Consider the following 26,414-nt stretch of genomic DNA (forward strand, 5'->3'; position numbering starts at 1 on the left):
GTGCATGTCTGTGCATGTCTGTGTGTGTGTGTCTCTGTGCATGTCTGTGTCTGTGCGTTTCTGTGTGTGCATGTCTGTGTGTGTCTGTGTGTATGTGTGTGTGTCTGTGCATGTCTCTGCGTGTCTGAGTGTCAGGGGATGGCCTGTGCGGGGCTCGCAGTGCAGGCGGGTTTGCTCACACCTCCCCCGCAGGGCTGAGCCTCCAGACTCCCAGCCCCATAGAGGCCCCAGCCCAGCGGGGAGCCGGGCGGCGCTTGGGGCCTGGAGCCCTGACCCGGGGAGTCTGGGCAGGACTAGCGTGGAGGCTCTGGTGACTCAGCCTCCTCGTATGTGTGCACTGCAGTTTGTCCTCCGTGCATCCCTTGGTGGACACTTGTGGGGCTTCCTGGGAGGCGGCCCCAGACTTGGACAGATTCTAGGACCCAGAGGGATGGAGCAGAGGCAGGGATGACAGAGACAGACACAAAGCAGAGAGACGGAGGCAGAGGGAGACATGCAGAGTCGCGGAGACATCCGGGCTCAGGCCCCGACTCTCAGGGGCCACCCCCAGGGAGGACACGCAGTGCGCCCCCACACCCACAACCACACCTCACACACACACTCACACCCACGTACCTCCTATCCACACACACCCAGAGACACACAGACACCCACAGCCACACACTCACACTCACGAACTTATCCAGTCACGTCCCACACACTCCCACCCAACCCATACACCACACACTCACACAACCCATACACCACACACTCACACTCACAAACTATATACCACACACTCACACATAACCCATACACCTATACACACACCCATATACCACACACACAAACCCGTGCACCTATACATTCACACACCCATATACCACATACAACCCATACACCACACACAACCCATACACCTATACACACACACCCATACACCACACACAGCCCATAGATTATACACACCACAAACTATATAGCACACACTCACACATAACCCATACACCTATACACACACACCCATATACCACACACACAACCCGTGTACCTACATACACACCCATACACCACACACTCACACACAACCCCTACACCTATACACATACACACCCACCACCCATACACACACAGCCCATACACTTACACACACTCATATAGCACACACACACAACCCATATACCACACACTCACACAACCCATATACCTATACACACTCACACGCCCATACACCACACACTCACACAACTCCTACACCACATACACCCACAAAATATATGCTACACACTCACACACAGACCATACACCTATATACACTCTCACAGCCATATACCACACACAACCCATATATCACACTCTCACAAACTATATGCCACACACTCACACTCACAAACTATATACCACACACTCACACACAAACCATACACCTATACACAATCACACAACCCATACACCACACACACAACCCATACACCACAGACACACTCACAATCTATATACCACACACACAACCCATACATTTATACACACTCACACACCCATATACCACACACTCACACACAACCCATATACCACACACTCACACACAAACGATACACCTATACACACACCCATATGCCACACACACAACCCATACACCACACACACAAACTCATACACCACACACACACAACCCATAGACCACAAACACACACAAGCCATAACCACACACACACAGCCCATATACCTATACACATTCACACACACAACCCATACACGACACACACAACACATACACCTATACACACTCACACTCACAATTCATACACCACACACTCACACACAACCCATACATCTATACACAAACTCACACACAATCCATATACCACAAACTCACACACAACCAAACACCTATACACACACACACAACTCATACAGCACACACAACCCACAGACCATAAACACACACAAGCCATAACCACACACACACAACCCATACACCTATACACACACTCATAAACAAGCCATACACCCCCCCACACAACCCATACACCACACACTCACACACAACCCATACACGTATATACACATACAACCCATATAGCACAAACTCACACTCAACCCATATACCTATATACACACACAACTTATACACCACACACTCATACACAACCCACAGACCACATACACAAGCCATACCCACACACTCACAACCCATACACCTGTATACACACTCATAAACAAGCCACACACCTACACACACTCATACACAACCCATACACCACATTCACACACAACCCATACGCCTGTACACACACTCACACACACAACCCATATACCACAAACTCATACACAACCTATACACCTATACACACATACAACCCATACACCATACACTCACACATACACCACACCACACACACAACACATACACGAAACACTCATACACACACGCATACACCACCCACACACACAACCCATACACCACACACACAACCCATACACCTATACACACACTTACACACACAACTCATGTACCACAAACACACACAACACATATACCTATACACACACACAACCCATACACCACACATTCACACAGAACCCATACACCACCCACTCATACACAACCCATACACCACACACACAACCGGTAGACCTATACACACACAACACATGCAACTATCACACACTCACAACACATACACCTCCTATACACACACACAACACGCACACTTCGTATACAAACAACCCACACGCCTATACACACACCCTCACTCACACTCACCCTCACATTCATATACTCACTAACACACTTCCACACTCACACCCTCACCCACACTCACACCCCCACCCACACTCAAACCCCGACGCTAAGTCACTGTCACACTTATACCCATGCTCACACGCTCACACCCTCACACACTCACCCCCCACCAGCTCCAGGGCTCACTGGTGTGTGCCCACCAAACCCCGCCTCGGGGGTCCCCTCTGTAAGCCGACAGCGCTCTGCTCATGGGTGGCCTGGGGAAACAGGGCCCACCCAAAGCCTGGCTCAGGAGAGGCTCCAAACACACATGGCCCAGGAGCAAATGGGCAGAGCTCAGCCTGCAGCTGGGAGCGGCCGAGCGGGTGCTGGGCCAGAGTCGGGGCCTGTCTGTGGGTGAGGGGCACGGCAGCACAGGCCCACCTGCAACCCCCAGGCCTGGCCCCTGAGGTCACTGGGCCACCACCCAGCCCTCGCCCTGTTCCCCGTCTGTGCTGGACGGGGCAGGACTCTGAGCCTCGGGGAAACCCACAGATACACATGGGACCCCGAACATCGGGCTGGGGAGGCTGAGGTGGGTAACAGCATGCCAGAGGCAGGAGCAGGGGGTCCCAGGACGCTGCGCACTGTGACCCCAGCCCTGGGGACTGAGGCCTGGGATGGCCTTGGGTCTCCCAGGAGGGACTGGATAGTGGGGGATGGTCAGAGAACAGGACAGCCAGCAGGGTGCAGCCCGAGGACAGGGATGGACGCTGGGGGGTCAACAGGACAGGGGCAGGGGCCGTGGAGTGGGCAGAGGGCCTGGAGAACCTGCGGGTCAGTGTCTGTGGGAAGGAGGCCAGGAGCAGCCCAGAGTGGCCAGGCTGGCAGGGGTGAGGAGGTGGGGGCAGTGAGGTGAGGGCGACCGAGCCAGTGAGGCCTCTGGCCAGGGAGGGGACCTTAGCTGGGCTCTGACTGAACCCAGGGCTCCTGGAGAAGGGGCCCCAGGCGGGGATGAGCATGTGGGCATCTGACTCCATCAACAATGGGGCTTCCAACACGCACAGCCTGGGCCTCGGAGACCTGGGCCCTGACCCGCCTCCCCCTGGCACTGGGCCGGGTGCCGTGTGTGGTCCCCAGTCCCCGCAGCACCTCTCCCACACTGGTCACGTTCCAGGGCCCCTCTGAAGCACCTGCTGTGAGGGGATGTGGGGAGGGGACAGGGACTTGGGCCTGAGCTGCCGGGTGCGGGGGGAGTCGGGGACCCAGGCTCAGCGTGTGGCTGGGGACCAGACAGATGGGGATGGAGGAGGACACACCGTGTACCCACTGCCTGCCAAGGGGCTGGACCCGCGCCCAGCCTAGGCCATGTCCCCCGAGGCCTGTGAACCTTCACTCTGAGCCACTAAAACATTCAGGAGCTTTGAAAGCAGCCCCCGTCCTTGTCACTATGCGATGACTCTGAGCATCACGCTGTCGCTGGTGGATCCACCCTCCAGCCCCAGCGAGGGAGGCTGGGCCCCGGGCAGCAGGTAGTGAGGGCAGGGGGCACAGCCACCCTACAGCACACACAGGGTCACAGGGACACGTCCACTACAGCCCGTGCACAGGCTCCTCACGGCACTGAGTTCACCCAGGGCGCTGGCCGTTTGTCCTCAGGAGTCCCACTGTGCCCCCCGCCCCCAGTCCTGTCCTGCTGAGGCTGCAGCTGGGTCCTGGGGCACAGGGCGGCCCTGAGCACCTTGTCATCTTGGTCCCTGTCGGGTGAGCTGCTGGCTGTCTGTGGAGCTGGCAGAGCCGCGGTTCAGCCTTGGAGGCCGGTCCTGTGGCCCAGCAGCCATGGGGAGCACTGCCCAGTCCCATGCCCACAGGGAATCACCTGGGCTGAGGAAGGGCCCACATGCTGACGGGATCGGGGTCAGGCAGCGCACACCTGGCACTGAGATCCCACGTCCCGAAGTGGGGACACGGCCCAGGGGCACTGTTCCGGGAGGGTCTCAAGATGGGGTCTCCTATTTCAGTCTTCACTCCTTCTGCACCTGTTAGCTGGGAAACTTCTAGAAGGAGGGGTGTCCTCAATCATGGGGTGGTTGTGAGCTGAGCACAGATCATGCAGGAAGGTACATGGCTTCTCCTTCACCAGGAAAACAGTGCAGAGAGACAGAGACACAGAGACAGTGACAGAGTAACAGAGAAAGACAGAGAGACAGAGAGAGAGACACAGAGACAGAGACAGAGTAACAGAGAAAGACAGAGAGACAGAGAGACAGAGACACAGAGACAGAGACAGAGTAACAGAGATAGAGAGACACAGAGACAGAGACAGAGTAACAGAGCTAGACAGAGAGACACAGAGACAGAGACAGAGACAGAGACAGAGTAACAGAGCTAGACAGAGAGACACAGAGACAGAGACAGAGACAGAGTAACAGAGCTAGACAGAGAGACACAGAGACAGAGACAGAGTAACAGAGATACAGAGACAGAGAGAGACACAGAGACAGAGACAGAGTAACAGAGAAAGACAGAGAGACCGAGAGAGTAACAGAGATAGAGACAGAGTCACAGAGAGACAGAAAGAGACAGAGACAGAGTAACAGAGATAGACAGAGAGAGAGATAGAAACAGAGACAGGCACAGAGATAAGAAAGATACACAGAAACAGAGAGAGACAGAGACAGAGATAGATAGTCACTGTCACATTCATACCCACGCTCACCTGCTCACACACACACACACACAGTCACACACAGTCACACACACTCACACACACACTCACATACACACACTCACACACACACACACTGAGGTTCCCTCCGGCCCTGTCACTTCCGACGGGGCCTACAGCCTGTCTAAGCCTCTGGGCCACCGGCCCCTGGCTCACCGGTGTGTGCCCACCATACCCCGCCTTGGGGGTCCCCTCTATGAGCTGGGCACATGCCCTCCGCTCTGTTCATGGCTGGCCTGGGGGAAACAGGGCCCACCCAAGGCCTGGCTCAGGAAAGGCATCAAACACACATGGCCCAGGAGCAAACGGGCAGAGCTCAGCCTGCAGCTGGGAGCAGGCAGGGGTAGTGGAGTGGGCGGAGGGCCTGGAGGGCCTGGAGAACCTGCAGGGCTCCGATGTCTCTGGGAAGGGGTCCCAGGAGCAGCTCAGCGTGGCTGGGCTGGCAGGGGCGAGGAGGTGGGGGCAGTGAGGGAGGGGTGACTAGGCCGTGTGGGGTGCCGGGGGACACTGGGTTTGCTCCGGCTGAGCCCAGGCAGTGGCCGAATCCCTGAGCTGCCAGGAGGAGAGCAGGGCCGGGGTCAGGCAGAGGTGGGCCGCGGGGCCGAGGGCTGGGGCCGGTAGGGAGCAGTTGATTGGTTGAGGGCACCATTACATGGAGGGCTGTGAGACGGGAGACCCCATTCCCTTCATTCCTTGTTCACGTGTTAGTGAGGAAACTTCTAGAAGGAGGGCATTGCTCGTAGTGGGTGAGTGTGAGCACAGATCATGTAGGCTGGCGTGCTGCCGTGAAGTGCCTCTCTTTACTTTCCAGATCTCAGCATGGCAAGCCCGTCCTGTGCCCCAGGGTCTTTCTGGAGTACAAGCTGCGCGGCCCTGGTGGGCACCATACCTGGCACCCACGCTTTGGCCGGGCCCGAACCTTGCGCCCTCCCAGCCCCCATGTGGCTCTCCCTTGGCCATACTGGCCTTTTGCCAGGCCTCCTACCTCACCCTAGGGTCTGCCTGGCCCTGCCCTCCCTTCCTAGCCCCCCAAGGAAGCTGGAGGGCACCCCTGCGTCCACCAGCAGCAGCTCCTCATGGGCGAGTCTCCTTTGGGCCAGTGACACATAGTGTGCCCCGATGGTGCCACGGCAGCCTGGGTCCTCCGCCTTCCTGCTTGGCAGGCACCCCCGCTCCCTGCACCCTCACGGGGGCACCTGTGAGCCCTGAGGGCCAGTGGGGGTCTCACTGCTGCTCCCTCCCACAGCCTAGCCTCGGGCCCCAGGGGTCTGCATCCAAGCGGCCAAGGGCGCTCTGCGGTCTCAGCCTGAGTGGGCCTTTGAGCCTTCGCGTTCTCTGCAGGGTGGGACCTGCCCAAGGGCTGCTGAGGGCTTCCCAGGGGTCCCGTGGGTCCCACCTAGGGGCAAGCTGGTGAGGAAAGTGGGTCCTGCCATGGCGGCCGGGTGGGCTGAGTTTTCGGCATCTCTGGGCCCAACAGCAGGTCCCTGGAGCGGTGCCCACCCCTCCCCCAGGCAGGTGTGAGGGCTCTGATGTGTTTCTCCTTGAGTGACTCATTCTGGGCAAACTTGGCCCTCAGGGCACATGCAAATGGTTGTTTGTTCCACACCGAAAACATGTTTCTTGCCCTCTGAGGCTGTTTCCAGAAATAGCTTGCACGATTCTCCCGCCCCCTCCCCCAGCATGGCCAGGCTGGCCCGGGCCTCCAGATTCGGGGACACCCCCCCTCCCCCAGGACAGGCCCACTTGGGTTGCTGACACTGGGACCACCCTGCAAACGTCAACTTTATTGAATTCAGTGGTTCTGAACTTGTCGCCATCTTTGGGACCAGGACCCGGGGGCAGCCCCCAGGTTGGCAGGAAGGGCAGGGGAGCCAACGCTGGCTGGGCTGGAGAAGGGAGTATGCTTGGGCCCCCAGGGCCCCCAGCCAACCCCCACCCCAGAAGCCCCAAGGAGACTGAGCGGAGATGGCCCTGGTGGCCTGGGCACAGGCAGCCCGTTGGTACAGGGCCTGTCTGGTGCAGGCCCGCACCTCCCCCACCCTCACGGCCTGGTGGTCCCCACTGTACAGAGAGAACACTGAGGCTCAGCAGGGCCAGAGACATGGCCTGAGGTTACATGGTGATGGGGGCTGGGTCTCCGGGCCTGGGGGCCGTGCTGGGCGCAGCACCCGGAGTGTGTGGGCTGTGGCCTCCCTGCTCCCAGCTCTGTCACACCCGTCTCCATCTGAGCCTCCAGCTCCATCTTTCCCGCTGTCCCTGTCTCTGGCCACCCTTCTGTCTCCCTGTCTCTCTGCCTCTCTGAAGGTATCTCCCTGCCCGAATCTCTGTCTCTGTCCCATTGTCGGTGTCTCTGACTCATCTCTGTCAAGCCCGTCTGCTGGGCTTTGTCCCGCTGTCTTGACTGTCTTGGCCTCTCTCTCTTTCTGTGTGTCTCCGTCTGTGCCTCCTTTCTCCATCCATCTCTCCCCCGTGTCTGTCTCTATCCCTCTGTCTCTCTTCCCGTCTATCCCTCCCTCTGTGCCTGTCCCTTTGCTGTGTCTCTTTCTTTGCCTCTGTCTCTCTGTCTGTCTCTTCGTGTCCCTGTGTGTGTCTCCCTCTGTCTCTCTGCTTCTGTCTCTTTCTGTATCTCTGTCTATATCTCAGCCTCTTTGTGTCCCTGTGTGTGTGTCTCTCTCTTCTCTGTCTTTCCATGCCTCTGTCTATATCTCTGTCTCTCTGCCTCTGTATCTTTGTCTGTATCTCTGTCTGTCTGTTCGTGTCCCTGTGTATGTCTCTCTCTGTCTCTTTCTGTATCTCTGTCTATATCTCTGTCTCTCTCATCTGTCTCTTCCTGTGTGTGTCTCTCTGTCTCTCTGCCTCTGTCTCTGTCTCTCTGTCTCTTCATCTCTGTCTGTCTCTGCCTCTGTGTCATTTTGTGTGTCTGTTTCTCTATGTCTCTCTGTCTGTGTCTCTTCCTCTCTGTAGCTCTCCCTCTCTCTGTCTCTCCTTATACCTCTCTTTCTCTCTCTCTGTTTCTCTGTCTCTTTTTGTCTTTCTCTGTCTCTCTGTCTCTGTCTCTTCCCCTCTGTATATCTCTCTCTGTCTTTCTGTTGCTGTCTGTCTCTGTTTCTCTTCACCCCTCTCTGTCTCTCTTTGTCTCTGTCTTTCTCTGCCTTTCTAACTCTCTTTCTGTCTCTCTGTCTCTATCTCAGTCTCTCTTCTTATCTCTCTGTCTCTATCTCTCTCTGTCTCTCTCACTCTCTGTATCTGTCTTTCTCTTATCTCTATCACTCTGTCTCTCTCATCTCTATCTCTGTCTTTATCTCTCTTTCTGTCTCTCTGTATCTCTCTTGTATCTCTGTCTCTGTAACTCTATCTCTTACTGCCTCTGTTTCTCTCTGTCTCTGTCTTTCTTTATCTCTGTCTTGGTCTCTCTGTCTCTCTGTAACTTTGTCTCTCTGTTTCTATCTTTGTTTTTCTCTGTCTGTCTCTGCCTATATCTCTGTCTCTATCTGTCTCTCTGTCTCTGTGTATCTCTGTCTCTCTGTAACTTTATCTCTGTCTTTTTCTGTCTCTGTGTCTGTGTGTCTGTCTCTGTGTCTGTGTGTCTGTCTCTGTGTCTCTGTTTTTCTCTCTCTGTCTCTCTCTGTCTCTGCCTGTTTTTCTCTCTCTGTCTCTGTCAATGTCTCTTTCTGTATCTGTTTCTTTCTCTCTGTCTCTGTCTATCTCTGTCTCCCTGTAACTCCTCATCTCTGTCTCTATTTGCGTCTGCATGTCTCTTTCTGTGTCTCTGTTTCTCTCTCTGTTTCTGTCTCTGTTTCTCTGTCTCTGTGTCTTTCTCTCTGTCTCTGTCTGTATCTCTGTGTCTCTATTTCTCTGTCTCTCTCTCTGTCTCTGTCTCTCTGTCTTTCTCTGTTACTCTGTTTCTGTCTCTGTGTCTCTCTGTCTCTCTGTAACTCCTCATCTCTGTCTCTATTTGTGTCTGCATGTCTCTTTCTGTGTCTCTGTTTCTCTCTCTGTCTCTGTCTGTTTCTCTGTCTCTGTCTCTGTGTCTTTCTCTCTGTCTCTGTCTGTATCTCTGTGTCTCTATTTCTCTGTCTCTCTTTCTCTCTCTGTCTCTGTCTCTCTGTCTTTCTCTGTTACTCTGTTTCTGTCTCTGTGTCTCTCTCTCTCTTTCTCTGTCACTCTGTCTCTCTCTGTCTCTCTGTGACTCTCTCTCTCTGTTATTCTGTCTCTGTCTCTCTCTCTCTGTCTCTCTTTCTCTGTTACTCTGTCTCTGTCTCTCTCTGTCTCTCTCTGTTACTCTGTCTCTGTGTCTCTCTCTGTCTATCTCTGTTACTCTGTCTCTGTCTCTGTGTGTTTCTCTCTGCCTCTCTGTCTTTCTCTGTTACTCTGTCTCTGTCTCTCTTTCTCTCTCTCTGCCTCTCTGTCTTTCTCTGTTACTCTGTCTCTGTCTCTGTGTCTCTCTCTGTCTCTCTGTCTTTCTCTGTTACTCTGTCTCTGTCTCTGTGTCTCTGTCTCTCTGCACTGTTTTCCTGGTGAAGGAGAAGCCATGTACCTTCCTGCATGATCTGTGCTCAGCTCACAACCACCCCATGATTGAGGACACACCTCCTTCTAGAAGTTTCCCAGCTAACAGGTGCAGAAGGAGTGAAGATTGAAATAGGAGACCCCATCTTGAGACCCTCCCAGAACAGTGCCCCTGTGCAGTGTCACCACTTCGGGACGTGGGATCTCGGTGTCAGGTGTGCGCTGCCTGACCCCAATCCCGTCGGCGTGTGGGCCCTTCCTCAGCCCAGGTGATTCCCTGTGGGCACGGGACTGGGCAGTGCTCCCCATGGCTGCTGGGCCCCAGGACCGGCCTCCAAGGCTGAACCGCGGCTCTGCCAGCTCCACAGACAGCCAACAGCCCACCCGACAGGGACCAAGATGACAAGGTGCTCAGGGCCGCCCTGTGCCCCAGGACCCAGCTGCAGCCTCAGCAGGACAGGGCTGGGGGCGGGGGGCACAGTGGGACTCCTGAGGACAAACGGCCAGCGTCCTGGGTGAACTCAGTGCCGTGAGGAGCCTGTGCACGGGCTGTGGTGGACGTGTCCCTGTGACCCTGTGTGTGCTGTAGGGTGGCTGTGCCCGCTGCCCTCACCACCTGCTGCCCGGGGCCCAGCCTCCCTCGCTGGGGCTGGAGGGTGGATCCACCAGGGACGGCGTGATGCTCAGAGTCATCGCATAGTAACAAGGACGGGGGCTGCTTTCAAAGCTCCTGAATGTTTTAGTGGCTCAGAGTGAAGGTTCACAGGCCTCGGGGGACATGGCCTAGGCTGGGCGCGGGTCCAGCCCCTTGGCAGGCAGTGGGTACACGGTGTGTCCTCCTCCATCCCCATCTGTCTGGTCCCCAGCCACACGCTGAGCCTGGGTCCCCGACTCCCCCCCCACCCGGCAGCTCAGGCCCAAGTCCCTGTCCCCTCCCCACATCCCCTCACAGCAGGTGCTTCAGAGGGGCCCTGGAACGTGACCAGTGTGGGGGAGGTGCTGCGGGGACTGGGGACCACACACGGCACCCGGCCCAGTGCCAGGGGGAGGCGGGTCAGGGCCCAGGTCTCCGAGGCCCAGGCTGTGCATGTTGGAAGCCCCATTGTTGATGGAGTCAGATGCCCACATGCTCATCCCCGCCTGGGGCCCCTTCTCCAGGAGCCCTGGGTTCAGTCAGAGCCCAGCCAAGGTCCCCTCCCTGGCCAGAGGCCTCACTGGCTCGGTCGCCCTCACCTCACTGCCCCCACCTCCTCACCCCTGCCAGCCTGGCCACTCTGGGCTGCTCCTGGCCTCCTTCCCACAGACACTGACCTGCAGGTTCCCCAGGCCCTCCAGGACCTTCTCACACTCCACGGCCCCTGCCCCTGTCCTGTTGACCCCCCAGCGTCCATCCCTGTCCTCGGGCTGCACCCTGCTGGCTGTCCTGTTCTCTGACCATCCCCCGCTGTCTAGTCCCTCCTGGGAGACCTGAGGCTGTCCTGGGCTTCAGCCCCCAGGGCTGGGGTCGCAGTGCGCAGGGTCCTGGGACCTCCTGCTCTGGGCTCTCCCATGTTGTTACCCACCCCAGCCCGATGTTCGGGGTCCTGTGTGGATCTGTAGGTTTCCCCAAGGCTCAGAGTCCTGCCCCGGCCAGCACAGATGGGGAACAGGGCGGGGGCTGGGTGGTGGCCCAGTGACCTCGGGGGCCAGGCCTTGGAGGTGCAGGTGGGCCCGTGCTGCCATGCCCCCCACCCACAGACAGGCCCCGACTCTGGCCCAGCACCCTCTCGGCCGCTCCCAGCTGCAGGCTGAGCTCTGCCCATTTGCTCCTGGGCCATGTGTGTTTGGGTGTGAGTGTGGGTATGGGTGTGACAGTGACTTAGTGTGTGGCTGTGAGCGTGGGTATGTTTCTGTGTGTTTGTGTGTGAATGTTGTATAATAGTCGTGGTGTGTGTTTGTGAGTGTGACTGTGTGAGAGGGGCTTGCACCTGAGTTCCTGGGCCCATCTTGCTGCCTCTTTCTCTCCCTGTGTGTTCTCTGCCTCTGTTGTGTTCTCTCTGTATTTCTGTGTCCATGTCTCTTTTTCCCTGTTCCCATCTCCTCTCTTTTTCTTCCATCTCTGTCTCTGTTTCTTCTTATCTCTCTCATCTCATCTCTCTCTCTTTCTGTCTCTTGTGTCTCTGTCTCTGTCACTGTCCTCGCCTCTGTCCCTCCCCGTCCCTGTCTCTTATCTCTCTCCATCCCCATCTCTCTCTCTGTGTCTGTCTTTGTCTTTTCTTTCCTGTCTCTCTTTTCTCTCCCCATCCCTGTCTCTCTCTCTCTATGTCTCTGTGTCTCTTGTCTCTCCCCTCAGATAGACCATGGTTGACCCTGGCTGACCTCTGCCTAACCTGGACCTGGAAAGCCCTAGCTGACCCTGGGCTGGTTGGGGCTGGGCCTCCCTGTGGCTGCAGCCCCTCGCTCAGGCCCCAGGCACACCTGGTCAGGTCTCGGTTTTGGGGCATGTTTCTCAGAACAGCAGTTCTCTGGCTGGAACACCTGACTTGGGCTGTGTTCACAATGACTCAGCCACCCCACAGGGCTATTTTGGGTATTTCTGCAGGTCTATTCAAGAGGCTTCAGGAGAGAGAGAAAAGCAAGAGAATACAAACGGCATGGCCTCCTCTCACCTTCCTGTCCCCACTCCTGTACTATACCCCCTCCCCAGTGCTAAGCCCAGACCTGGCAACCCCTTAGGGGTTGGGGCTGGGTGTAGCTCACAGGGCCTGGGCTGGTCTTCTCCCCACCAAGTCCTCCTGGGGCCTACACACCCCTCTGAGCCTGGAAAAGTGGAGCAAGTCATTGGGGTCATTTCTTCATCTACCAGTGAGTGCATGCATTGAGAGGGTCTCGGCTTCCCTGGAGGCCTCCCTCCACCACTGCAGGTCACTTACTAATGAGGGCCAAGGCTCAGAAATCAGACAGGACTCAGTGTCTAGACAGACTGATACATGCTCAGAAAAGGAATCAGACTTCAAAATGAATATGTGTAAGAAAAGAACCGGGGATCAGTGATCAGGAACAGGGATCCGTGCTCTGGTCCAGGGCTCAGTGGTCAGGAACAGGGCCCAGCGATCAGGACCAGGGCTCAGTAATCAGGACCAGGGCCCAGTGATCAAGACCAGGGCCCAGTGATCTGGTCCAGGGCTCAGTGATCAGGTCCGGGGCTCAGTGATCAGGACCAGGGGTCATTGACTGGGTCCAGGGCTCATTAATCAGGACCAGGGCTCAGTGATCAGGAACAGGGCTCAGTGATCAGGTCCAGGGCTCAGTGATCAGGAACAGGGGCCAGTGATCAGGACCAGGGCTCAGTAATCAGGACCAGGGGTCAGTAATCAGGACCAGCACTCAGTGATCAGGTCCAGGGCTCAGTGATCAGGAACAGGGGCCAGTGATCAGGAACAGGGGCCAGTGATCAGGAACAGGGGTCAGTGACTGGGTCCAGGGCTCAGTAATCAGGACCAGGGCTCAGTGATCAGATCCAGGGCTCAGTGATCAGGAACAGGGGCCAGTGATCAGGAACAGGGCTCAGTGATCAGGTCCAGCGCTCAGTGATCAGGACCAGGGCTCAGTGATCAGGAACAGGGGCCAGTGATCAGGAACAGGGGTCAGTGACTGGGTCCAGGGCTCAGTAATCAGGACCAGGGCTCAGTGATCAGGTCCAGGGCTCAGTGATCAGGAACAGGGGCCAGTGATCAGGAACAGGGGTTAGTGATCAGGAACAGGGCTCAGTGATCAGGTCCAGGGCTCAGTGATCAGGAACAGGGGTTAGTGATCAGGAACAGGGGTCAGTGACTGGGTCCAGGGCTCAGTAATCAGGACCAGGGCTCAGTGATCAGGTCCAGGGCTCAGTGATCAGGAACAGGGGCCAGTGATCAGGAACAGGGGTTAGTGATCAGGAACAGGGCTCAGTGATCAGGACCAGGGCTCAGTGATCAGGACCAGGGCTCAGTGATCAGGTCCAGGGCTCAGTGATCAGGAACAGGGGTCATTGACTGGGTCCAGGGCTCAGTAATCAGGAACAGGGGCCAGTGATCAGGACCAGGGCTCAGTGATCAGGTCCAGGGCTCAGTGATCAGGTCCAGGGCTCAGTGATCAGGTCCAGGGCCCAGTGATCAGGAACAGGGGTTAGTCATCAGGAACAGGGCTCAGTGATCAGGAACAGGGCTCAGTGATCAGGACCAGGGCTCAGTGATCAGGTCCAGGGCTCAGTGATCAGGAACAGGGGTCATTGACTGGGTCCAGGGCTCAGTAATCAGGACCAGGGCCCAGTGATCAGGACCAGGGCCCAGTGATCAGGAACAGGGGTCAGTGATCAGGAACAGGGGTCATTGACTGGGTCCAGGGCTCAGTAATCAGGACCAGGGCCCAGTGATCAGGAACAGGGGTCAGTGATCAGGAACAGGGGTCAGTGATCAGGTCCAGCACTCAGTGATCAGGACCAGGGCTCAGTGATCAGGAACAGGGGTCATTGACTGGATCCAGGGCTCAGTGATCAGGACCAGGGCCCAGCGATTGGGACCAGGGCTCAGTGATCAGGAACAGGGGTCAGTGACTGGGTCCAGCACTCAGTGATCAGGACCAGGGCTCAGTGATCAGGAACAGGGGTCAGTGACTGGGTCCAGGGCTCAGTAATCAGGACCAGGGCTCAGTGATCAGGAACAGGGCTCAGTGATCAGGACCAGCACTCAGTGATCAGGACCAGGGCTCAGTGATCAGGAACAGGGCTCAGTGATCAGGTCCGGGGCTCAGTGATCAGGACCAGGTCTCAGTGATCAGGAACAGGGCTCAGTGATCAGGTCCGGGGCTCAGCAATCGGGAACAAGGGTCAGTGATCAGGTCCAGGGGCCAGTGATCAGGACCAGGGGCCAGTGATCTGGTCCAGGGCTCAGTGATTAGGAACAGAGGTCAGTGGTCAGGATCAGAGCTCAGTTACTAGAAATAGGGCCCAATGATCAGGATCAGGGCTCAGTGATAAATACTAGGGTTCAGTGATCAAAAGGAGGTCTGAGTGATTAGAATCAGGGCCCAGTGATCAGGACCAGGACTGGATGATCAGCACCAGGACTCAGAAGTCAAGAGCAGAGCCCATTGATCAGGACCAGGATTCAGGGACCAGAACCAGGGGCCATTGGTCAGAACCAGAGCCCAGTGATTAGGAACAAGACCCAGTGATGAGGGCCAGGGCTCAGTGATCAGGACCAAGATTCAGGGATAAGAACAGGACCCAGTGATCAGGGCCAGAGCTCAATGATCAGGACCAGGACCCAGTGATAAGGACTAGGGCTCAGTGATCATAACTAGGGCTCAGTGATCAAGACTGGGACTGAGTGACCAGGACCAGGGCCCAGTGATCATAACTAGGGCTCAGTGATCAAGACTGGGACTGAGTGACCAGGACCAGGGCCCAGTGATCAGGACCAGGGCTCAGTGATGAGGGCCAGAGCTCAATGATCACAACCAGGACCCAGTGATCAGGACCAGGGCTTAGTGATTGACTGTTGACTAGGATCAGAGCTCAGTTATTGACTGTTGACTGGGACAAGGGCTCAGTGGTCAGGACCAGAGCATAGTTAGCAGGACCAGGGCCCAGTGATCAGGGCCAGGGCTCATTGATCCAGAACATGGCCCAGTGATCAGGATCAAGACTCAGCGATCCAGACCGGGACTGATTTATTAGGACCAGAGCCTAGTGATCCAGATCAGGGCTCAGTGATCACGACCAGGGCCCACTGATCAGGACCGGAATTGAGTGATCAAGTCTAGGACTCAGGGATCAGGACCAAGACTGAGTGATCAGGACCAGAGCTCAGGGGTAAGGACCAGAACACAGTTAGCATGACCAGGGCCCAGTGATCAGGAGCAAAGCCCTTTGATCAGGGCCAGGGTTCATTGATCAGGAGCAGGGTTCAGTGATTAGGATCAGGACACAGTGCCCAGTGCCCAGTGACCAGCATCAGGATCTAATAATCAGGACCAGAACTGAGTGATCAGGACCAGGGCTGAGTGATCAGGTCCAGGGCTGAGTGATGAGGACTAGGATGGAGTGATCAGGACCAGGGCTGTGTGATCTGGATCAGGACTGAGTGATCAGGACCAGGGCTGGGTGATCAGGACCAGGGCTAGGTGATCAGGACCAGGGCTGGGTGATCAGGACCAGGGCTGGGTGATCAGGACCAGGACTGAGTGATCAGGACCAGGGCTGGGTGATCAGGACCAGGGCTGGGTGATCAGGACCAGGGCTGGGTGACCAGGACCAGGGCTGGGTGACGAGGACCGGGGCTGGGTGACGAGGACCGGGGCTGAGTGACGAGGACCGGGGCTGAGTGACCAGGTCCAGGGCTGAGTGACCAGGACCGGGGCTGAGTGACCAGGACCGGGGCTGAGTGACCAGGACCGGGGCTGAGTGACGAGGACCGGGACTGAGTGACGAGGACCGGGGCTGAGTGACCAGGACCGGGGCTGAGTGACGAGGACCGGGGCTGAGTGACGAGGACCGGGGCTGAGTGACGAGGACCGGGACTGAGTGACGAGGACCGGGGCTGAGTGACGAGGACCGGGGCTGAGTGACGAGGACCGGGGCTGAGTGACGAGGACCGGGGCTGAGTGACCAGGACCGGGGCTGAGTGACCAGGTCCGGGGCTGAGTGACGAGGACCGGGACTGAGTGACGAGGATTGGGGCTGAGTGACCAGGACCGGGGCTGAGTGACGAGGACCGGGGCTGAGTGACGAGGACCGGGACTGAGTGACCAGGACCGGGGCTGAGTGACCAGGTCCGGGGCTGAGTGACGAGGACCGGGGCTGAGTGACGAGGACCGGGGCTGAGTGACGAGGACCGGGGCTGAGTGACCAGGACCGGGGCTGAGTGACCAGGTCCGGGGCTGAGTGACGAGGTCCAGGGCTGAGTGACCAGGACCGGGGCTGAGTGACGAGGACCGGGGCTGAGTGACGAGGACCGGGGCTGAGTGATGAGGACCGGGGCTGAGTGATGAGGACCGGGGCTGAGTGATGAGGTCCAGGGCTGAGTGATGAGGACCAGGGCTGAGTGATGAGGACCAGGGCTGAGTGATGAGGACCAGGGCTGAGTGACGAGGTCCAGGGCTGAGTGATGAGGACCAGGGCTGAGTGATGAGGTCCAGGGCCAAAAACAGGAGTAGGACTCAGTGATCAGGACTAAGGCTCAGTGATCAAGGCTAGAATTAAGTGATCAGGAACAGGGACCAAGTAGTAGGACCAGAGCTCAGTGATTGGTAAACGGGCCCACTGGTCAGGACCAGGGCCCTGTGATCAGGATGAGGACCCAGTGAGGAGGACTAGGGCTGTCTAGGTTATGAGGAACAGGGATCCCATATAGTTCTTGGGAGCAGGCTTCTTTGCCATGGTCTCTGGTGAATCCAGCATTCATCCTTGGGCCTCAGCCTCATGCAAGATCAGGTCATTTCTTGATTTTGGGACCAGGGGTACCCTCTGTCCATGCCCACCATGACCACCATGACACCCAGGGGGACTTTGAAGCAGGCGTTCTCCAGTCTAAAGCCACCACCCTTTCCCTGACCCCCGTCTCCTCATTCAGAGTCTGTGAACATTTTCCTTGGGGCCACTTTATTGCACCTGGAAGGCATGTGAGTAAGGGCGGGTCGGTGATGTCTGAAAGGGCTGAGTTCTGGCAAGCATAGCTGGCTTCTCCAAGAGGTTCCTCCACACTTCCTCCCTGCAAAGACAGAGGGGTCACAGCCTGAAGGAGCAGCATCCTTGCCGACGCCCTCTGTCCCAGCCCTGGCCTGGCTCATGGGAGCCTGGACGGAATCCTCGTTACTGCACTGGAGGGAAGCTCAGCCCTGACCCTGGGCCTGCCCGTGTCCTCAGTGTCTGTGAAGGCCCCCCAGGAGAGCACGTCCCCCCACAGTGGGAGCAGGTGGTGCTCTCCTCTTAGCCAAGCACTGCAGCCCACCTCATCCACTGTGGGCTCATCACCCTCCTGGGCTCCCACCTGTGCCTTGCCGGCTCCCGCTCAGTACTGGGGGCCCTCCCTGTTGCCAGATGGGCCCCGGACGCTGGTCACGGTCAGTGCAGTGCTATAGAACAGGCTCAGCAGGAAGAGGGTGAGGAAGGTGATGGTGGTGGGCCACAGGTTGGCGCCGGGGGTCTCCTCCTCCAGGGTCTCCTGCGGCAAGTCCAGCACCACATAGGGAGGCAGCATCTGCCAATCTGCAACATAGCAAGAGCCTGCCAGGCCCAGACTCATCTGAACAGCGGCTATGCTTCCTTGGGGTCTGGGGACAGTGGGGTCTGGGTCCCCATCTAAGGCCTGAGACTCCCCCAGGGAGGATGAGGAGGCAGGGTCCCAGGTGAGGGGCTGGGACCTTCTGTCTTTGAGATTCTTAGGGCACTTCAGGGAGAGACTTGGCTGGGCAGAAATGTGGACACCATCTGCTTCTCCAAGGGAAGCTTGAGCCCAAGGTACCCTCCCGCCCCTCCCACCCCACCCCGTCTCAGTCCCAGCCACATATTCAGTGACTGGGTCCCGGGGCCAAAGAGGACCAGACACACCCACCCTCAAGGAGATCTGGGTCCAAGACAGAGACCTGGGTCTGACACTCAGTGTGCCAAAGGTTGAATGGGCAAGACCAGAGGCCTCTGTTGCCTTCCCAGGGAATGTGACTGAGGGGTTACAAGGGAGGGCCAGGTGAGGGCCACCAGCACAGGCATCCTCATTTTCCTCAGGGTCTCAGGGCATAGACCTCCCATGTACAGCTGTACCTGCTTGTCATATGCTGATACATCCAGTCATTCACCTGTCTTTCTATCCTTCCGTCCTTCTATCCATCCTTCCATCTATAAAGCTATTATCCGTATATCCACCCCTCCATCAGTAACGCTCCTACCCACTCACCCATCCATTCATTCTCCATTCATCTATTAATGTAAGGCTATCACTTAAATATCCACCCATATATCTATAAAGCTATTTTCCATCCATTCATCCTTCTTCCATCTATCCATCCATCCATCCATTCACCCATCCATCTATAAAGCTATTTTCCATCCATTCATCCTTCTTCCATCTATCCATCCATCCATCCATTCACCCATCCATCTATAAAGCTATTTTCCATCTCTTCATTCATCCATTCATAAAGCAATTCTCCATCCAATTATCTTCCATACACCTATCCTCCATAGATCTACCCACCCACCCACCCCAGTATCCTCAATCCTCCGTCAGTCCACCCATCCTCCATTCACCCCTCCATCTATCTTCCATCCTCCATCCACCCTTCCATCCGCCTACCCATCCATCCATCATCCGTCCATCCATCCATCATCCATCAGTCCATCCACCCATCCATCCATCCATCTTCCATCCTTCATTCATCCACTCATCCATCCTCCATCCACCCATCCTTCATCCATCCATCTTCCATCCTTCATTCCTCCACTCATCCATCCTCCATCCACCCATCCTTCATCCATCCATCATATATCCATCTGTCCATCCATCCATTCATCCATCTTCCATCCTTCATTCATCCACTCATCCATCCTCCATCCACCCATCCATCCTCCATCCACCCATCCTTCATCCATCCATCCATCACATATCCATCCGTCCATCCTCCATCCAGCCAGTTACCCACCCAGCCATTTACCCACCCATCCATCCTCCGTCTACCAATCCTCCATCCACCCATCCATTCATTATATGTCCTAGGATCTACCCATGTGTCTGCCTGATCTCTGTCTGCTGGTTCAGCCCCTCATCTGTTGATTCTCCCTCTTTCCCCCTCTCTTTAAAAGCCCCTCCCCTGGGCCAGGTCCTGGGTCCCATGGGCTGGAGGGCTTCTCTGTGGCAGGGCTTCCCTGAGTGACCTGTTGCTCTCAATTACCCTCTGGTGACTGGACCCTCAGGGGTGACAGTGGCCTCCACCTCACCTTGGCCCTGAGAGCAGAGGGAGGCAGCCAGAAGGCGGGGGCCCCTGGGGAGGCCCGGAAGATGTCTAAGGCACGAGCAGGGGCCCCACTGCCCCCTTGTGGGAGTCTGGGTGCCAGGTGTCCCCACAGTGGTTGTGGGACTGTTCTTTCACTCCTGGGAGCCCCAGGCAGAAGCCAGAGGCATGCAGAGGGCCCTGGGCAGGCCCTCTCTCACTGGCCTGCTTCTGATGCCACCCCACGTGGCCCCTCCCTGTCTATGCTTTGGGTCCTAGTTGGGCTTAGGAAGGGATGGGAGACTTGGCCAGGCAGGGAGCAGGGGCTGCCTGGGAGGGGTCTGTGGAGTTGGTCCCTGAGCTGTGCACAGTGGAAACACAGGGAAGCCAGAGGGGCCTGGGGGAGCAGGCTGAGCTTGGGGTCTTGGGAGGGGACTCCCCTGGCTTTTCTGGAACTGGGTCTGGGCTGTGAACATTCTGCTCCTGCAGGGCTCAGGCGTATACGTGAGTGTGAGTGTGGGAGGTGCCCCTTCCTGCATGCGTCAGTGGGACGTCCTGAGGCCCACCCACTAGGGTGGTGGGGCCCTCCTGGAGCTTGTCCTCCCAGTGGGGCCCTGGAATCCAGCCCCTCACTCCCTCGCCGCTCCTCCCACTACCTGCGCCTTTCTTGGCTAGCCTGCTCCTTTTACCCTCCCTATTCCCTCCCAGCTGCAGCCAGAGGCGGCTCTCTCAGGGACAAACGGCCGTGCCACTGCTCACTCAGAACTCTCCGGGGCATGTGCGTCTCTCAGAACCCACCCTGGGCTGTGCCTGCCTCGGCAGACCTAAGATCTCACACCAGCGAGGCCTCCTGCACCACACACTCTCACACTCACAACTCACACTCACATCAGGGTGGAAAGGCTCATGGGGGTGCCAGGGGCCCCCCGAGGCTCAGGGCAGGGGGTATTCTTCCCTGTCCATGCTCTGGCCCTTTCCCAAGTGCTGAGACCCTGAGGATGGACAGACAGGCGCCGGATGGAAGCGTGGGGCTGCTTGGGGGAGCATGGAGTTTATTCAGGGGTGGGGACAGGCGGGCGGCTCAGTAGCAGGTGCCGTCCACCTCCGCCATGACAACAGACACATTGACGTGGGTGGGTTTACCCGCCAGGCGGTCGATGGTCTTCTGTGTGAAGGCCAGCGGCAGGGCCTCATGGCCCACCATGCAGGAGAAGGTGTCCCCCTTCTTCCAGTCCTCGGCTGCCACGCGCAGTATGCTGGTCACAGCGAAGGTGGTGGTGCCCTGGCTGGGCTCCTGCCGGGATGCCCAAGTCAGGTACTTCTCACGGGGCAGCTCCTGTGACCCCTGCAGCCAGCGAACCAGCACGTCCTTGGGGCTGAAGCCACGTGCCAGGCACGTCAGCGTCACCAGCTCGTTCAGGGCCAGCTCCTCCGACGGCGGCGGTAGCAGGTGGACCTCGGGCCGGAACATGTTTCCTGGAGGGTAGAGAGCCAGGTCAGGGGGCTGGGCAGGGGATGAGAGAGCCCCTCTGCTCTGGTGGGCACCCCGGGCTGTGTCCTGGCCCCTCAGCCTGCCTCAGTTTCCCTCTGTACTTGGCATGAGCACTGGAGCCCAGGATTGGGAGGGAGGAGGCAGGCTGGGAATATGCTTTGCAAACCAGAGCACTGAGCAGGGCCCCGAGCAGGGTCTGGACCCACCGGATTTTGAGAGGGTGGCGGTTAGTGGGGTCTTGGACTCGGGGTAGGCAGCAGTGCAGGTGAAGGTCTTCCCATGGTTCCATGGCTCAGCACAGCCAGGCAGGACACTGGACACGCTGTAGCAGCCACAGAGGTCACGCTCAGGTGGTCCTTCAACAGCGCTCTTCCCACTTGAGGGCGTCCAGGTGAAGGTGACACCTGAGGCATCTCTCAGGCCGGTCAGTGTGCACGTGAGGTTCGCTTCTGAACCTAAGAGCAGGTCCTCGAGGGCCGGTCGGTGCAGCGACAGTCGGGGGTGGCAGCATGGGGGAGATGGGGTAGGTGGAGTTGAGGGAGATGGGGTAGGTGGAGTTGAGGGAACTGGAGTAGAGAGATGGCCTGAGCTGGTCAGAACACCCTTCCCCATGCCCCCGCCTCGCCCCTCCTGGCCTGTCCACCACCTCCTGGGGCTCGGCCCATGGTCCACTCTGGTGTGAGTGACGGGGCGGCTCCCTGTGGGGAACACGGGTGCAGGCGCAGTGTCAGGGCAGGACGGGGTGGCCCCGCCCCACTCCCCAGCCTGCCCTCTGACCTCGGCAGGGCACAGTCACATCCTGGCTGGGATTCGTGTAGTGATTCACGTGGCATGTCACGGACTTGCCGTCTGGGCACTGTGTGGCCGGCAGGGTCAGCTGGCTGCTCGTGGTGTACAGGTCCCCGGAGGCATCCTGGCTGGGTGGGAAGTTTCTGGCAGTCACACCCTGTCCGCTTTCGCTCCAGGTCACACTGAGTGGCTCCTGGGGGAAGAAGCCCTGGACCAGGCAGGCGACGACCACGTCCCCATCTGGCTGGGTGCTGCAGAGGCTCAGCGGGAAGACCTTGGGGCTGGTCGGGGATGCTGGAACACAGAATGCGCTGTGAGGACGCGGCCCTCATGCCATGTCCCCAGGAGGGCAGTCTGTGCCTGCCTCTCCTCTATACTGGAGGAACCCAGCACAGACAGCCTGGTGACAGCCCCAAGGTCACACAGCTCCTGCACCACGGGCCTGCGGTTGGACCCAGCTGTCTCATCCCAGCGACACGGTTTCTGAACATGCTCCCTAGATAGGGCCTCTGACCCAGGCCATCCCAGACACAAGTTATATTAAACAGGGCTCTGCCATGGAGTGGCTGAGTCCCCTGAGCTCCCTGACCCCAGCTCCTGCTCTGGGTGGGGGACATATCTTGCTCTTTCCCCTGCCCCTAGAGAGGATTCTGGTGGGGGCTCTGAGGAGGGGCCTGGGCTCTGAGTGCTGTGTGCACGGGGTAGGGGTGGAGCGGCTTGGCTGTGACCCCATCCCCCTGTCCCTGGTCAGAGTCTCAGTCCAACACCCACCACTCCATGAGCCCCACCCCAGGCCCAAACAAGCCACAGTGGACCCCTGTGGCCCATGAGGTCTCGGGACCAGAGGCCAACAGGCTAAGCCATGTCCCTGTCAGGCCCTCCAGGACAGGGCCTGCTACACAAGGGAGCTCCAGGCCCAGCCCACTCCAAATTTCCTTCAGGCAGTGGGCAAGAGAGAAGACAGAATCATGGTGCAACAGAGCTGTGTGGCCCTCAGAACCCCTAAGAACACAGCTGGGCTCAGGGCCCTGCAGGTGGAATCACATTCAACCCACGGCCTCCTTCCCACATTAGCAGCCACCTCAGCCCATCCCGCCCAGCCCAGCCCAGCCCAGGCCAGTCCAGCTCAGTCCAGCTCAGTCCAGCCCAGCCCAGCTCAGCCCAGGCCAGTCCAGCTCAGTCCAGCCCAGTCCAGCCCAGTCCAGCCCAAGTCAGCCTAGCCCAGCCCAGCCCAGGTCAGCCCAGCTTAGTCCAGCTCAGCCCAGGTCAACCCAGCCCAGGCCAGCTCAGTACAGCTCAGCCCAGCCCAGACCAGCCCAGCTTAGTCCAATTCAGTCCAGGTCAACCCAGCCCAGGCCAGCTCAGTACGGCTCAGCCCAGCCCAGCCCAGCCCAGCTTAGTCCAGCTCAGCCCAGGTCAACCCAGCCCAGGCCAGCTCAGTACGGCTCAGCCCAGCCCAGCCCAGCCCAGCTTAGTCCAGCTCAGCCCAGGTCAACCCAGCCCAGGCCAGCTCAGTACGGCTCAGCCCAGCCCAGGCCAGCTCAGTACGGCTCAGCCCAGCCCAGGCCAGCTCAGTACAGCTCAGCCCAGCCCAGCTCAGCCCAGCCCAGGCCAGCTCAGTACAGGTCAGCTCAGCCCAGCCCAGCTCAGCCCAGCTCAGCCTAGCCCAGGACAGCCTAGCTCAGAACAGCTCAGCTCAGCCCAGCCCAGCCCAGTCCAGCCCAGTCCAGCCCAGTCCAGCCCAACACAGCCCAGCTCAGCTCAGCCCAACCTGGCCCAGTTCAGCTCAGCCCAACCCAGCTCAGCTCCGTCCAGCCTAGCTTAGCCTAGCCCAGCTCAACACAGCTCAGTCCATGTCAGCCAAACCCAGCTCATCTCAGCCTAGCTCAGCCCAGCCCAGCCCACCCCAGCTCAGCCCAGCTCAGCCCACCCCAGCTCAGCCCAGCTCAGCTTAGCCTAGCCCAGCTCAACACAGCTCAGTCCATGTCAGCCAAACCCAGCTCATCTCAGCCTAGCTCAGCCCAGCCCAGCCCACCCCAGCTCAGCCCAGCCCAGCCCACCCCAGCTCAGCCCAGCCCAGCCCACCCCAGCTCAGCCCAGCTCAGCCCACCCCAGCTCAGCCCAGCTCAGCCCAGTCTAGCTCAGTTCGGCCCAGCCCAGTCCAGCTCAGCTCAGCCCAGCCCAGCTCAGTCCACCTAAGCTCATCCAGCTAAGCTCAGTCTAGCTCAGCTCAGCCCAGCTAAGCGCAGCCCAGCCCAGTCCAGCTCAGCTCAGCTCAGCGCAGCCCAGCTCAGCCCACTCTAGCTCAGCCCAGCTCAGCCCAGTCTAGCTCAGTTTGGCCCAGCCCAGTCCAGCTCAGCTCAGGCCAGCCCAGCTCAGTCCACCTAAGCTCACCCAGCTCAGCTCAGTCCAGCTCAGCCCAGCCCAGCACAGGTCAGCCCAGCTCAGCCCACCCCAGCCCAGCCCAGCTCAGCCCAGCCCAGCCCAGCTCAGCTCAGCTCAGCTCAATCCAGGCCAGTCCAGCTCATCCAAGCCAAGCCCAGCCCAGTCTAGCTCAGCCCAATCCAACCCAGCCCAGCCCAGCCCAGCCCAGCCCAGCCCAGCCCAGCTCAGCTCAGCTCAACCCAGGCCAGCCCAGCTCATCCCAGCCCAGCCCAGCTCAGCCCAGCCCAACTCAGCTCAGCCCAGCTCAGCCCAGTTCAGCCCAACCCAGCCCAGCTCAGCCCAGCCCAGCTCAGCCCAGCCCAGCTCAGCCCAGCCCAGCTCAGCTCAGCTCAGCCCAGCTCGGCTCAGCCCAGCTCAGCCCAGCCCAGTCCAGCTTAGCCCAGCTCAGCCCAGCCCAGCTCAGCCCAGCTCAGCCCAGCCCAGCTCAGCTCAGCTCAGCCCAGCCCAGCTCAGCTCAGCCCAGCCCAGCTCAGCCCAGCTCAGCCCAGCCCAGCTCAGCTCAGCTCAGCCCAGCCCAGCTCAGCTCAGCTCAGCCCAGCTCAGCTCAATCTAGGCCAGCCCAGCTCAGCCCAGCCCAGCCCAGCTCAGCCCAGCCCAGCTCGTCCAAGCCCAGCCCAGCCCAGCTCGTCCAAGCCCAGCCCAGCCCAGCTCGTCCAAGCCCAGCCCAGCCCAGCTCGTCCAAGCCCAGCCCAGCCCAGCCCAGACCGGCCTAGCTCACCCCAGCCTGGTCTAGTTCAGCCCAGCTCAGCTCAGCCCAGCCTAGCTCAGCACAGCCCAGTCCAGCCCAGCTCGTCCCAGCCCAGCTCAGCCCAGTCCGGCCTAGCTCACCCCAGCCTGGTCTAGCTCAGCCCAGCTCAGCTCAGTCCAGCCCAGCTCAGCCCAGTCCAGCTCAGCACAGCTCAGCTCAGCCCGGCTCGGCTCAGCCCAGCCCGGCCCGGCTCAGCCCAGCCCGGCCCGGCTCAGCCCAGCCCGGCCCGGCTCAGCCCAGCCCGGCTCAGCCCAGCCCAGCTCAGCACAGTCCAGCTCAGCACAGCTCAGCACAGCTCAGCACAGCTCAGCCCAGCCCAGCCCAGCCCAGCCCAGCTCAGCCCAGCTCAGCTCAGCCCAGCCCAGCTCAGCCCAGCTCAGCTCAGCCCAGCCCAGCTCAGCACAGCTCAGCTCAGCCTGGCTAAGCTCAGCCCGGCTAAGCTCAGCTCAGCCCAGTCCGGCTCAGCCCAGTCCAACTTAGCCCAGCTCAGCCCAGTCCAGCTTAGCCCAGCTCAGCCCAGCCCAGCCCAGCCCAGCCCAGCTCAGCCAAGTCTAGCTCAGCCCAGCCCAGTCTAGCTCAGCCCAGCCCAGTCCAGCTCAGCCCACCTCAGCCCAGCACAGCCCAGCCCAGCCCAGCCCAGCTCAGCGCAGCCAAGTCTAGCTCAGCCCAGCCCAGTCTAGCTCAGCCCAGCCCAGTCCAGCTCAGCCCAGCTCAGCCCAGCCCAGCCCAGCTCAGCCCAGCCCAGCCCAGCCCAGCCCAGCCCAGCTCAGCGCAGCCCAGCCCAGCCCAGCCCAGCTCAGCCCAGCCCAGTCCAGCTCAGCCCAGCTCAGCCCAGCTCAGCCCAGCCCAGCCCAGCCCAGCCCAGCCCAGCTCAGCGCAGCCCAGCCAAGCCCAGCCCAGCCCAGCTCAGCCCAGCCCAGTCCAGCTCAGCCCAGCCCAGCCCAGCTCAGCCCAGCCCAGCCCAGCCCAGTCCAGCCCAGCCCAATCTAGCCCAGTCCAGCCCAGCCCAATCTAGCCTAGCCCAGCCCAGCTCAGCCCAGCCCAGCCCAGTCCA

At 59.0% G+C, this 26,414-nt stretch overlaps 1 gene segment (V, D, J or C); it reads right to left on the reverse strand.

Annotated features, from left to right (window-relative positions):
- Positions 1-20,918: 20,918 nt before the first annotated feature.
- LOC134757171 (Ig alpha-1 chain C region-like) overlaps positions 20,919-26,414 on the reverse strand; it is a 211,702-nt gene continuing 206,206 nt past the window's right edge. The window contains 3 exon segments of the C gene segment in view: positions 20,919-21,362; positions 21,585-21,944; positions 22,156-22,461. Coding sequence covers positions 20,968-21,362; positions 21,585-21,944; positions 22,156-22,407 — 1,007 coding nt within the window.

The sequence above is a fragment of the Gorilla gorilla genome, chromosome 15, assembly GCF_029281585.2.
Source record: "Gorilla gorilla gorilla isolate KB3781 chromosome 15, NHGRI_mGorGor1-v2.1_pri, whole genome shotgun sequence".
Lineage (NCBI taxonomy): Eukaryota > Metazoa > Chordata > Mammalia > Primates > Hominidae > Gorilla > Gorilla gorilla.